This window comes from Anolis carolinensis, chromosome 2, assembly GCF_035594765.1.
Source record: "Anolis carolinensis isolate JA03-04 chromosome 2, rAnoCar3.1.pri, whole genome shotgun sequence".
Taxonomy (NCBI): Eukaryota; Metazoa; Chordata; class Lepidosauria; order Squamata; family Dactyloidae; genus Anolis; species Anolis carolinensis.
Genome location: NC_085842.1, coordinates 89,567,783 through 89,582,481, shown reverse-complemented (window position 1 = coordinate 89,582,481; position 14,699 = coordinate 89,567,783). Strand labels below are relative to the sequence as shown.

At 42.0% G+C, this 14,699-nt stretch overlaps 1 protein-coding gene across 4 annotated transcripts in view; it reads right to left on the bottom strand.

Annotated features, from left to right (window-relative positions):
• rnf44 (ring finger protein 44) overlaps positions 1 to 14,699 on the bottom strand; it is an 82,671-nt gene that overhangs the window by 17,911 nt on the left and 50,061 nt on the right. For 3 of the 4 annotated variants that reach the window (XM_062970204.1, XM_062970205.1, XM_003227923.4), the window contains exons 2-5: positions 12,658 to 12,825; positions 10,974 to 11,202; positions 3,158 to 3,325; positions 2,787 to 2,960 (exon numbers count right to left, since the gene is read on the bottom strand). In XM_062970204.1, the coding sequence (XP_062826274.1) occupies positions 2,787 to 2,960; positions 3,158 to 3,325; positions 10,974 to 11,202; positions 12,658 to 12,764 (678 nt within the window). In that variant the 5' untranslated portion in view covers positions 12,765 to 12,825. Of the gene's footprint in view, positions 1 to 2,786; positions 2,961 to 3,157; positions 3,326 to 10,973; positions 11,203 to 12,657; positions 12,826 to 14,699 lie in introns of those variants that run through there. The other variant, XM_062970206.1, reaches the window with a different exon arrangement.

The window sequence follows — 14,699 nt, the reverse complement described above, 5'->3', positions numbered from 1 at the left end:
TCTCGCAGACAGAAGTAACTGAGGCTACAGCCCCTTCCTTCTGGTTATATGCTCTCAGGACTGTAGCCTTCTACCTTCAGGAGCTTTCCAGAGGAATCCAACTCAGTTGTGTAACCACAGAAACTATCACAGGTGTGTACTTCACAGAGACAAAGATGAAGAATCAAAATTATACAGGAAGAGAAAAGAAGCCATTGGCACCAACAACTGTCCCACCCCTAAAAAAAACCCATCCTAACACATGGCAGTCCCATAAGCCTGTACAAACTGGCATTTTACCATAGACCAGATTCAAACTTATCAAATAAGACCCCTCCCACCCAGCCCAAGATAGTTCTGCCTATCCCAGATTGGCCATAGGAAAACTATTTAGCCTCCTTAGGTTTCACTTGCCTCAACTTCAGTTACCCCACCTACACACAATGAAGACAATAGCAGACCAATCACATGTATGACCCAGTAACAAAAATTTTTGTTACTGGGTCATACATGTGATTTCCTAATTGGTTCTATCATAATAACATGGGAAAAGTTTATTAAACTGTAAAAACATTGCAGAACATACTGCAGTACATTTTGCTATAGTTTTTCAATTAATATCTCATCTAGTCTCAACCAATTCAACATAGTACAATTCAGTACCTCATAGTTAAATAAGAAATAACATTTTCAAACCAGGAGCACAACATTTTTCAAAGTCTGTTACATAGCGTTATTGCATGTGCATGTTGGGGAGAGAATGATGATGTTGGTATTCTAGTTCTGACATAGCCTATGGAAATGTATTATTTTAACTATACATCGTTTTGAATGCTTCTTTTAAAAGTAAAAAGACAATTTAGAATTATAATCTTAAGTAAATATGTGCACTAAGAGGGATGTACAGCCAAGGGTCTATCTGCTGCCCTGGGGGATCAATATCAGCAAGGTACTTCTGGCTACCCAATTCTTGTCTCATGTCTTGTCAACTTTGAGTAGAAAGTCTCTATGGCCTATCTATCCCTTCCTCATTCTTTTCTCTTTCAGTGCTATGTCATGTGGAGTGCAAGCTGGGATGGTCTTGTTTTTATTGGCTGCTCTGGAAGGCTTTTCAGCTGACGAGCAGGACAAAAATGCTTTAAATAAATAAACCATCTCCCCAGACATAGTGCAGAAGTGGGACAGATACCACAGAGGCATCGTATTGCCACAGTGGAAATATTAATTTTTAGTTCAAACCATCCAACAGATATATTGAACTTGGTAGGTTAAGATCACATTAGACCTACTTTGGTTTTGTTGCTAACTCGAATGACAGCAAGTTCTGGACAACAGGAAACACCATATAAGAGATCAGGGGAAATGGAAATATTGGAATAAGTGCTGGAACCTGTACCTGCTTATACAAATAATGGTTGGCATTTTGTACTGCGGTTATGGGTTTTAATCTAATTACAGATCAGTAACTGCTCTGTATTAAGACTATGTAGTCACAATTGTGGCACTATTACCATGATGATAAATACCCCTTCCAGTTCATCTTAATAGGCAGAGGCCACACTGAACAAGGGAGGATGTCAGTTCAATTGGTGACTGGGATACAAGAAGGATGATGTTCATCCTTGTGTCCCAAGTGAGGCAGTGACAACTGGAATCAGGACCCCTGTCATATTCCTCATTGCAACTTCGCTCACTGATGCGAAGTTGCAATGAGGCTGGAAACATCATCATTCTTGTGCTCGGATCAGCAGTTGAGCAGATCTCCTTCACTCGAAACGGCCACTGGCTGTTGAGAAGAGCTGGGAGGAGACAGCCAGGAAACATTAATTAGTAACTAAGTAGCCAATGTAGAATATCAACAATCTTTGGCTGAACTATTTGCAAACTTTTCTTGTCTCATTCTGGAAACTTTTCTTAAACTGATTCAGTTTAAGATTTCAAAGGGAGACTGTAAGATTTTCCAACCCTTATCCCACTATGTGGCCAGATTTGGGGTTTCAACTCCTTAACCACCAAATGTGAAGACTTCATGGTGCTTACTGCAATTGCTAAGAGTGAGGCCTTTCCATGATCCACATCTCTGCCACAGTGTAAGGACTTCCTCCTGTCCCCCTTCTGGTGCACTAACTGAGGGTGAGGACTGTCTAACTGCCTTCAAGATTTCTATGAGAATTTAAGCAACTTCTATTACCAATAGAAACTGTCCTCTAAATTCACGGCTACTACTATAGACACCTTGTCTGACTCATGCCTTTTATGCAGATAATTTTCTGAGAGGCCAATAGTGTTCAGCAACAGAAACATAACAAGGCAGAATAATTATTCATCATATTCTAACACCAAACTTGGACCCTTAAAAATCAATGATTTTCCCCAAACCTGACTGTTAATTCTTCCACAGCCTCTCACACAGACCAGCTGTAACCCTGACTAATTCCAACTATCGAATTGCCTTTCACTATCTATCATTCACAAGATTTATGCAAATCTCTTCAAACATTTCACCAATCAGCATTTGCTCAAAGTATTCCATTCTCTTCTCAAGAACAGATCCTTATCTATATACTCTATTATATGTGTAAAGATGCTATCTGAAACTCTGGGAAGTCACCGTCAGTCTGAGTTGACAATATGAGGGCAGGTGCATTGACAACCACAACTTTAAAGAGCTACTCACCTGCATGCTACATATGCTTCATGGTAATGACAATGACAACTTAGAAATCCTTCACAACCACAGACCTGTTAATGTCATGAAACAAGCTTTTTCCTGCTAATTTCCTCGTAGGTTATCCAAAGAAACTTACCATGCGAGGATGCTGGGGCTGGAGTGGGACAAACTGGCTGAGAGGAGCCATGTGTGGAGGCTGATGTGGTGGCACAGGCGGCGGAGGATGCAGGATGTAATGGTCGCTGGAAATGAGTGGTGGGAATGTTTGGTAGGAGACAGGGAGCTGCTGCATGGCACAGGCCTGGATCAGCTGTAAGAGAAAGAGAAAGAGAGAGTCTAATGAGAAAGGGCCATAAGCCACATCTTTAGGATCAGGATCTGAAAGGCAGTAGATGAAAACGGAAGAATCTCACTAGCAGCAAAACAGACGCAGCCAAAACTTGTCACCAGTTAAAAGAATACAGAGTAGCGACACTCCCCCAACCACTGTCTGTGCCCTGAACTCACGGGGGGTGGGAGGCAGCAGAGAGGGTAATGCTGTCCGCTGAACATCACTGAGCATGCTGGGAGCTGCTGTGCACTGCAACCAGGAATGTGCTGGCCTGTGTGAATGGGGAAGCCTTGTGTTGTTACAGTGGTCACCGTGTAGGAGAGAGGGACAGCTCCCTGATGCACCTGGAAGGAGGGAAGAGACAGAACAGAATCAGGTCACATCTCTTTGCATCAGTTTCCCCCAGTTTTACTGCTTTCTTTCCCTGTCTCCAGCTTAGCCCTCAGCAGAATACAGCAGAAGAACTGAAACTAAGAAACAAAAGAAATGGAAGTACAGGTAAGTGGTCCAAAAAGAGTTCTGTCAACCAGTGTATATTGGTGTCTAACTAGCAAGGCTGTCAGACTCAACTCTGGCATGCAAAAATGAAAGAGATTATCACAAATCATCAAAACGACAAACAAAAATGCAGATGTGGACACTTTAGGGGTAACAAATGAAAAAACATAACAAACAGGTGTTGCTCTTTAAATTATGTATAAAATATATAATCACTAGCTGTGCCCGGCCACGCGTTGCTGTGGCGAAGTCTGGTGGTATGGGAAATAAAGTATTGAGGAATTGGTGGTAGTTAAGGTAAAGGGTAAAGGTTTTCCCCAGACATTAAGTCCAGTCATGTCTGACTCAGGGGGTTGGTGCTCATCTCCATTTCTAAGCTGAAGAGCCGGCGTTGTCCGTAGACTCCTCCAAGGTCATGTGGGATGACTGCATGGAGCGGCGTTACCTTCCCGCTGGAGCAGTACCTATTGATGCACTCACATTTGCATGTTTTCGAACTTCTGGGTTGGCAGAAGCTGGGGCTAACAGTGGGGGCTCTCTCCGCTCCCCCAATTCAAACTTTCGGTCCAGAAGTTCAGCAGCTCAGCGCTTTAACACGCTGCGCCATCAGGGGATATTATTTCCTAAAGGTTGTGAATATACAATATTTCTGAATGTTTTTTTTTTGTCTGTTGGAGGCAAGTATGAATGCTGCAATTAGGAAAAATGATTAGGATGTAATGGCCTTGCAGCTTTAAAGCCTGGTTGTTTCCTCCCCGAGTAAATTTTTTGTTGGGAGGTGTTAGCTGGCCCTGATTGTTTCCTGTCTGGAATTCCCTTGTTTTCAGAGTGGTGTTGTTTGCGATATTTTATGTGCTTCTACTGTCTGTGGCCCTCAGAAAACAGAGGATTTGCCAGACTTTGATGATGGGAATATTTTGTTGGGAGGTGTTAGCTGGCCCTGATGGTTTCCTGTGTGGAATTCCCATGTTTTCAGAGTGTTGTTCTTCATTTAGTGTTCTGATTTTAGAGACTGTATTGTTCTGTTTTATTATACCACATTAATTTTTATATATTCTGATTTTAGTGTTTTTGAATACTTGGAGCCAGATTGTATTCATTTTCACGGTTGACCGCAACACAATAATAATAATAATAATGATAGTAATAATAATGACTTTGGTAATACACAGTGCTTCACTCCCTTCTCAGCTTCCTTTCTGGAAGAATCCTTTCTTGGGAGGTGTTAGCTGGCCCTGATTGTTTCCTTTGTGGAATTCCCAATTTTCCTGATTTCAGATTGTTGGTCTTTATTTACTGTCCTGGATTTAGAGATTATATTGTTCTGTATTATTCTATCCCAGTAATTATTTCATATTAAAGTAGAATCTCACTTATCCAACATTCGCTTATACAATGTTCTGGATTATCCAACGCAGTCTGCCTTTTCATAAGCAATGTTTTTGTAGTCAGTGTTTTAAATTCATTGTGATATTTTAGTGGTAAATTTGTAAATACAGTACAGTAGAGTCTCACTTACCCAACATAAATGGGCCGGCAGAATGTTGGATAAGCGAATATGTTGGATAATAAGGAGTCATTAAGGAAAAGCCTATTAAACATCAAATTAGGTTATGATTTTACAAATGAAGCACCAAAACATAGAATCATAGAATAGTAGAGTTGGAAGAGACCTCATGGGCCATCCAGTCCAACCCCCTGCCAAGAAGCAGGAAATCGCATTCAAAGCACCCCCGACATCATGTTAGACAACAAATTTGGTAGAAAAAGTAGTTCAATACGCAGTAATGCTATGTAGTAATTACTGTATTTATGAATTTAGTACCAAAATATCACGATATATTGAAAACATTGACTACAAAAATGCGTTGGATAATCCAGAACATTGGATAAGCGAGTGTTGGATAAGTGAGACTCTACTGTAATTACAACACAGCATTACTGAGCATTGAACTACTTTTTCTGTCAAATTTGTTGTATAATATGATGTTTTGATGCTTTATTTGTATAACGATTACCTAATTTGATGTTTAATTGGCTTTTCCTAAATCCCTTCTTATTATCCAACATATTCACTTATCCTGCCGGCCTGTTTAAGTTGGATAAGTGAGACTCTACTGCATATTGATAATCTTATATTATCTGCTTAGAACTGGATTATATGAGGCTCCTTCTTCACAGCTGTATAAAATGCACACTGAAGTGGATTATATGGTAGTGTGGACTCAAGATAATCCAGTGCAAAGCAGATAATATAAGATTATAAATGGGTTATATAGTTGTGTGGAAGGGCCTTGAGTCTACACTGCCATATAATCCAGTGCAAATTAGATAATCTGTGGAAGAAGCCTAAGTGAGGCCTAAATCTGCCTGTCCCCTAACTGAACCCTGGCTGTGCTTGGCTGAGCTGGTTGCTAGGAGACGAAGTGGGCAGAGATTAGCCCTCTAAACTGGCAGCAATTGGATAAAAACAATTATTGCTCTCCCTATAATTAGGACTTTATTTTTCTTTTCTTTTTGTTGTATCTTACTGGAGCCGTGGATGATGGGTTGTGTTGTCAAATTTCGAGGTTGGGCGGCCTGTACTTTTGTTGTTTTGTGGGTTGCCCTGATGCCATCACTCTTTTATATATATAGATTAGACTGTCATAAAGTAGTATCTGATTAAATGTTGCAGACTGGAGGTGTCTAGGAATTGTGGTTCAAATATCAGGTTTTGTATATTTCAGATGAGCGAAGGTGCTTGGCTTCCTCTACTGCTAGCCCTGTAAATGTTGTCTGACTGCAAATCCCATTAGCTCTAGCCAGCACTTCCAACAGTGAAGAATGCTTGGTGTCACCATTCAGCAAGGTCTGGAAGGCTTCACTCTGACCATCCCTGCTCAAAGAACTAAGACTCCTTTCCTTTTATCCCAGAGTCTTCTTCATGTGTACAAGTCTTACAGGATGAGGGGGAGAGCAAAGACAAAGACCACAGTCCAGAATCATGTGAGTTCAGAACGCCCCCCACTGCAGAAGTCCAACTACCAAACATCTACAAAGCTGGTGACACGGTGGGGTTAGGAAATATGCCCAGTATGCAACATCCCCACAAAAGTGGAAAAACTGCCAAGAAGAAAGAATGCTATTTTTGTTAAATGTGAGACAACACCTGTCTAGGAAACTTTGGGTCCTTAGGGTAACCCTATAATCAACTACTGAAGGAGTTTCCTAGAGAGAATATACTAATCAAATCCAGAAATAATCGCATCAGTAAAAATTAAAACCACAAATGTGGAGGGCTGACTGCAGTTCAGACCATGCATCCTAAATTAAAAGCAGGCCTTTATATAGTGCATATTTGCTGTTGTTAGCATCGAGATGATCTCTTAAAGAAGGACCAAATACTCCTCAAGCAATTAGAACTTCTAGGACATTTCCCCATTAAATCCTCACCTATTAATGTTACATCGTAATTCGTTATTATTTTATGCTTTGAAATTGGATCTTTTCATTATCCTCTAAGTAGAATATTTCTACTGCTTGTAGGTTCTTCTCTTCTACTGCCCCATGAACTAGAAACTAAAGTATGCCTCTGCCACTGGAAGACGAGTCCATAAATTGGTTTGTAATAGGGATATTCCAGAGCAACTATGTCAAACTGATAGTTTATAACATAATTCTATATTTCACAGTACCTCTGAAGAAGTATTTCTGTTTGTTGTCATTGGTTTCAAAAAACACAATTTCCGGAAGGAGATGATTCATTGGCTTGAGAATCTTCCTAGTTAAGGCCTAAAATGCTCCCAACCTTTTTCTGTGTACCTCTGGAGTAAGCATCCCCACCAGTCCCTCTACCAGCCTGAAAGCAGGTCAGTTTCAGGAACACAGAGTCTTTGGCTGGCTTTAACTTTGGCTCAAGGCAGCTTGGAACGTGGCCAAACTAAAAACAATGCAGGTCATAATCTTCAGCACAGGAGCCAGCTATGCAGGGAATGATGCACAAAAGCAGGGCCACAAAACAGGACTGGTAAAGGTCCTTCCTGGAACGGAGACCCTAAGCATTATAAAATGTGTGGAATTGTATGTTGTCCCCCAAAGCATCAGAAAAAAAGAAAAGTTGAGGCCCTTGACATGCTGTTTGTCAAATCTCTGATCAGCACCATCATCATGCTTATTTGTATCTTGCTTTCCTCACAAAATCAGGATCCTAGGTAACTTACAATTTGAAAGAGAAACATAGTTAAAAACAAACACAGAGTAAACTTAAAACATAATTTAAACTACAGTAATCCCTCCAATTTTGCGGTTTTGAGTTGTGGATTGGATTATTTACAGATTTGATTAAAAATTTCTTCCTAGGAATCTCTAGGTCCTCTAGTTTAACTCTAGGTCCTCTAGTTTAACTCTAGTTTAACCAAGGCGGCCTTCTTTTGATCAACTGCTGTGAAGAAGGTGGGACTGAGAGAAGGTCCTCTCCCTCCGGATGATCTCAGGGTCCCAAATACTGACCATACTGTCTTGTACCAGTGGAAGTCCGACCACCTTTACAGGTCCTTAGGCTCCCTCACCTTGTAGCTAGAAGCTGTTTCTAAAGTTGTATAAGAAGATGGCTCGACTCTGAGGAACGCACAGCAGCTTTTCCACCTGTCACTGAAGGACAAGGAAGGACAGACAGGATGCCGGCTCAACTTCTGAGGAGCCAAACCCCAGACTCCTTAGACTTGGAGACAGGGGCATCCTTCAAAATTTCAGCAGCAGATGTGCAGGTGTTGCCATGGAAACAGACCGCCTCCCACTAGGGGGGCAAATTAAGTATACAAATAGATCAGAAGGTTATGACAAGGGTTCTATTTCCTGAAGACCCATGCCTTTCACTTTCAACTAATGCTCTAGAATAAAAAAATTCAAACATATGGGCAGAATTTTCCATCTGTCTTTACAGACCAAAAGAACAGACTACAGTTTAGAACAGTGATTCCCATAATGGGCACTACCGCCCCCTGGTGGGTGCTGCAGTGATCCAGGGGGGCAGTGATGGCACCTATTTGGACACGGGGGCAGGGCCAGGGGAGGGCCAGAGCCTCTTCCCAAGTGCCGGAGACAGGGCTGAGCACCTGAGGTGCCTGTTAGGACACAGGGGGCGGAGGTAAAAGAGTGGGCGTGGCGTCTTCCCAAGAGCCCGAGACAGGGCTGAGAATCTATACCTCTTCTGAGGCGCTTGTTGGGACACAGAGGGTGGAGCTAGGGAAGGGGGCGGGGCCACCTTCCAAGAGCCCGAGACAGGGCTGAGCCTCTATACCTCTCCTTAGAGGCCTTTTAGGACTAAAGGGTGGGTCTTGGGGCAGGGCCTCTTCCCAAGAGCGCGAGGCAGGGCTGAACCTCTGTATACCTCCCCTGAGGCGCTTGTTAGAACACGGGGGCAGGGTATAGAGGTTCAGCCCTGTCAGGCACTTGAGAAACGCCCCGCCCTCCTCTAGCCCCACCCCCTGTGTCCTGGCAGGTGCCGCAAGACAGAGAGAGAAGCTCAGCCCGGCCTCAGAGCTCGTAACTCCGCCCATCCCGGTCCTGACTGCCCATTTGTGGCCCCGCCCACCTCCCCTCCCCCACCCAGCCCTGCATCTTGGATTAGGGGAAAGGCTCAGCCACGCCCTCTTTAGCAGGAGCCACGCCCACCCCTCTAAGCCATGCCCCCCTTTCCAGGGGGCGCTGAGTAATATTTTTTCTGGAAAGGGGCAGTAGGCCAAATAAATTTGGGAACCACTGGATTAGAATTACCTTGATGTGATCAGTTGGTCTTGGCTACACCCCCTAGATGCACTTATAGATTTTGAATGTGTTACCCATGCAGGTGAAGGAACAGATGGCACAACCCCACTCTTCCCTCTACACCAAGGTCTGCCAACTTGTAGACCCCTTAGGAGGTTTGACAGCAGCTCTCAGCATTCATTTCCAGTGACTGCTGCCTCCTAGTACTACAAAATTGAAGCCCAACTTTTGGAGGACTAAAAGCCAGCCACTCCTTTTTGACATGTTCAAACTATGTGCTTAATTTTTCAGTTTCTAGGGATTACAGTGGTATGAGTAGGTTGTCTGCAGAATGCCCTATTTCCTAGTCCCCATTCCAGTCATGTTTTTTAAAAAATTAATTTCCTCTGACCTTCCCCAATAAAACATGCTGGAGTATAGAAAACCTTTCTAATATATATAGGATTATAAATGATTTATTTATTTAAAGAATTTATTACACATTACTTCATCCAAACATGGATTTCAGAGCAGTATGAATTACCAAACCTGAATACTGAATTAATATTAACAATATAAATGCACAGTAAAACTGAAAAGGATAAAACTATTAACCAGATGAGACTGCAGTGACTTACACTGCAACCTTATGATCCATGGGAAGGCGTTCAAAAGTTATATATTATGTTTTTTATTTAAAGTTAGAGGATCATTGATACTATATTGCAAGGGAAGATGTGACATCACCAATCCCCTCCCAGTTACAAAAATCTATGGTCTTAGATGTTCTGATATTGGAACTCCAACATCAAATAAAGCAAAAGGGGATGTTCTTTGCCTATCCTAAAGACATCCTGAAAACTGGGGAAGTACATCAAACTTCGAACTAGTTATACAGAATCCCCTTCTCAATGCAACTAATGTGAGGAAAATCATAAACAGAAATGAAAAGTGCAGGATAAGAGATGAAGGAGTCAGAAACCTTATTATTCCTTGCCTTGCACTGGAAGTCTGGCAGGGCTTTAGAAGGTAGACATGTACATCTTTGGATGTACCTACCCTCTCAATATGACTGCTCTTCCCAAATGTTATAGAAAAAGATTTTATCCTGGCATTAAACTAAGCATACTACTAAACTAAGTATATTACTACAGCCTAAACAAATATATGTTAATTGCAGAAGTCATAATCATTGGAAAATCAAACAACCTTTAAATCCACTCAGAAGGATGGAATTATACATGAAACACGAAAGAAGGCCTAGGTGCAGTAGGTTGAAAGCAGTAAAAAAAATTACTGACCCCAGATCTAAAGGTCTCAGTCTGATCCTAACCAGCAAGAACACATGCTTGTTTAAATTACTGCTCTATGTCTATGTCAGTGCCCTCCAGGATATCAGACAAAGGTCATTCCCCACCATGTTATATGAATGTCTCAATATTTTAACTGGAGACAACAACTATACTACACTGACTCTCTGGTGATTCTGGAAGCTAAGGGATGGGCCTAATCAGTATTTGAATAGGGGATTGCCAGGGAAAATGGAAATCTCCGCACAGAACCCTAAGGACTTGTTTTTGGTAGTCAAAATGGAAAATGTCAGACCAGAAGGACCAATGGCTTGACTCACCAAAAGAAAGATCCTGTTATTCCATGAGATACCAATGTAACCCCTACTGTATTGGCTGGAACGAGTTTCCACTCTCTGTTCATTACATCTGGAACATATCTACCACATCACCCCACAAACACACGCAGACTCCCTACCTGCTCATGGAGATCCACCATGAATGGATGCTGGTGGGGTGGGTGTGCAGCCGGGTGAAGCATTCGTGGTGGCGTATTGGCCAGAACGTACGCCGGGTGCTCATCTACAGGGACTTGTGGCTGTGGCTGTTGCTGCTGGAAAAAAGCCGGGTGCAAGTAGTTCTCATCCTGGGCTAGGAGAGTTTGCAGAGGTCGCTCGCGTCGGCCCCAGTGGTGCCGGAAAGGAGGGCTGTGGAGCCAGTTGGGGGGAGAGAAATATAGAGGGGTGACCCTAGGGGCCAGCCACTTATCTGTGCTGAACTCACAGCTAAAATACACCCATGTTGACAACAGGGCTGGGCCAGAGCAGCAATATGGAGGGAGCCCAAGCGAGCAAGTGGGCAAGGGATATAGAGAAACCAGCTGCTAAGGCAGCAAAATCACAGCAAAAATTCCATCACAACATTGAACATGGGGTCTATGTTGCAACACTGTCATGGTTTGATTTTTGATCAGTTATTTTCAACAAGCCAAGTAAAGCTCTTCTGATCTCTTCCTTGAGGAGGTTAGAAAGAGTGCAGTATCAACCACATCCCACTACTAAGAGGCCATGCCTTCAATATCCTCCCAGAGATGATAAGATTCCAAGCAGAGCTTGCTTATTAATCTCTGAGGCAGAATTGTGCATAAGTATGGGGGAATTTGCCCTCCCTTAGAGGGGTGAGGGTGTCCATGTTCCCCCAGTATCATCCATTCTTCTCTGGGTGGATGGGGGGTAGCACTGGCAGGCAGTGCCTATGAGTGCTAGTTCACTCATAAGCTTTTGCCTCTGGGGATGAGGACAGAAGCAACCCACTATCAGCCAGGCTATGTAAATGCAGTTGAGAGGGACAGAGCAGCCGTAACTCGAACCTCAGTTTTCCCCTTCATGAAAACTTCCAGGTGGAGGGCTTAGAAGAGAAGCTTGCTAGAGGCCTCTGCAGGCCTACCAGGGAATCTGTGAATTGGATTAGGCTACAGGGCAAGGAAGAAGAGATACTATGATTCTGAAACAAAGGCTTGTCATAGATGCTCCTCAAGAGATTGCTCCTGTGCCTGAGTCAGAACTTTACAATCTGGTAATCATGCCGATTTCTGCACCTTCCAGTTTGTACTTTTGGAAAGTACAGAGATCTGCATGATTACCGGGGAAAACACCAATCAGACCACCCTCACGTTAGATCAAGGCAAGATCTCTAAGACACCTTAGGCAACTAACTGATCAACTTTGTTCAAATATTTCTATGAATACATACAGTTAAAGGATTGTATGTTTATTCTTATCCATTCCAGGTCTACTCAGTTAGTAGACCCAGAAATTGCGAGTAGCAAGTTGTGGGTGGTACAGAGGGCTTCTCATGAAGATTTATAGGGGGAAAAGGTGAGAGTTGGTGCACAAAGCATCCAGAATCTAGTGGTTTGTTTTAATATGGTATATATCAAATAGTATAGTCTTAAATATTAAATGATATAGTACAATTGCATTATAAATACCATGCATTGGCTGTCATGCAGTTGCACCAGAGCTGAAAGAAACAATCTATGCACAAATTTATATGTAACATTTATGCTAAGAAGGTACATAGAGCCCTTGGATTTTTCAGTGCCTACCCTGAAACTCTCAGGTGCAAATGACTGACAGAATTAAGAAAGAATGGGGTGATACCTTCTCCTGAGATGTGCTGGACTGCCACAGCTTCCCCCTGGGAATCGTCGCTGCTCCAAAGAGACAAAAGGAGGCCACCTATTCACTGCGAGTTCCCATGGTCGCATTGGGGATGATGACAAGGCAAAAGGTGATGTTGGACCTCAATAGCACACCACTTCTTGGAATCTGCAGGAAGTGAGCAAATAAAGTAATTGAATCAGAGTTTTAAGGCAAAACAAAAAAGTAATGTAGCTGTTTCAGTCTGACAGTTGTACTAATAGGTACCATCAGGGCTTGCAACCCTGGTAGGCACAGCACCGAAGCAAATGGTTGAAAAAGGCTTCATAGACTCAGTGACAGATCAAGTACCTCAAAATATTATATCACCTCTCATTGTGTGTGTTAAACGCACACATATTTCTAACAGCTCTGCCGCCACCTCCTTTTTTATCCCTCTCTGTTCTCTGCTTTTTATTTCGCATTCCATGATTTTTTCGGCTGCCTCTTTGTCAAATTTTATCCTGTTTTTCCTCTAAGAAGCACATACATATTTTCCATGGCCCCCATTAATCACCAACAACAGTCCTGTGTATGATGAGCTCAGAAGCAGGGATGCCAAGATTGTACAGATACAGTAGTCTCACTTATCCAAGCTAAATGGGCCGGCAGAAGCTTGGATAAGTGAATATCTTGGATAATAAGGAGGGATTAAGGAAAAGCCTATTAAACATCAAATTAAGATATGATTTTACAAATTAAGCACCAAAACATCATGTTATACAACAAATTTGACAGAAAAGTAGTTCTATACGCAGTAATGTTATGTTGTAATTACTGTATTTACGAATTTAGCACCAAATTATCACGATATATTGAAAACATTGACTACAAAATGGCTTGGATAATCCAGAAACTTGGATAAGCGAGGCTTGGATAAGTAAGACTCTACTGTACCAAGATGCTTGTTTATAAAGCTATTGTCCTTTCAACTCTATTGTACACCTGTGAAACATGGACCATCTACTTAACTTCTGGAAAGATTCCATCAGTGTTGCCTCTGAAAAATCCTGCAGCTACTTTATGCTCCTGTTATGACCGTCTTTCACCTGGAAATCTATGTCCTCATTGCAAAAGACTATGTGGAGCCGGAACAGGTCTCCACAGTCACTTAAGAGACCCATTACTAAGATTCTACCTCTGGAAGACATATATACTCAGCCACGAGTGATCGCCCATGATGATGATGATGAAAAGCGACAGTTTTGTATCTGGCTTAGAATTTGAGCCTGGGTATCCCAGCAGAACTCCAAAGTTCCAACCACCCCAACACACTGGTTGTCCTATGAGAGCTCCCTTCCCATGGAAAGTACAGTAGAGTCTCACTTATCCAACACTTGCTTATCCAACGTTCTGGATTATCCAACACATTTTTGTAGTCAATGTTTTCAATACATCGTGATATTTTGGTCTTAATTTCGTAAATACAGTAATTACTACATAGCATTACTGCGTATTGAACTACTTCTTCTGTCAAATTTGTTGTATAACATGATGTTTTGGTGCTTAATTTTAAAAATCATAACCTAATTTGATGTTTAATAGGCTTTTCTTAATCCCTCCTCATTATCCAACATATTTGCTTATCCAACATTCTGGCGGCCTGTTTATGTTGGATAAGTGAGACTCTACTGTAAGTTCCCATGGAACTTCTCATTCCAAAGTAATTTGTAATTCACATCCTGATAAAGAGACAGACAAGTGTAGGGCAACTAACTGGACAGGAAGTCACAAGATGGCAGAAATATTCTTTTTTATTTTTGTTTTAAATTAGTATTATCTCCAAGTACAAGTTCCACTTTGTACGCCTATTTAATGCCTGGAAGTGCTTTCAAACATCCTCCTCCATCGCCATGATGTTAATTACCATAGTTAAGAGGACAAAAGATAAGACAAAGTTCAGAATGATGCATGTTCAGTCAATAATGCTAAAATAAAAACATTATCTTCCCAAGATCTATTCCTTAGTGCAAATCTTGGACTGTACTTTGTTGCCCTATCTC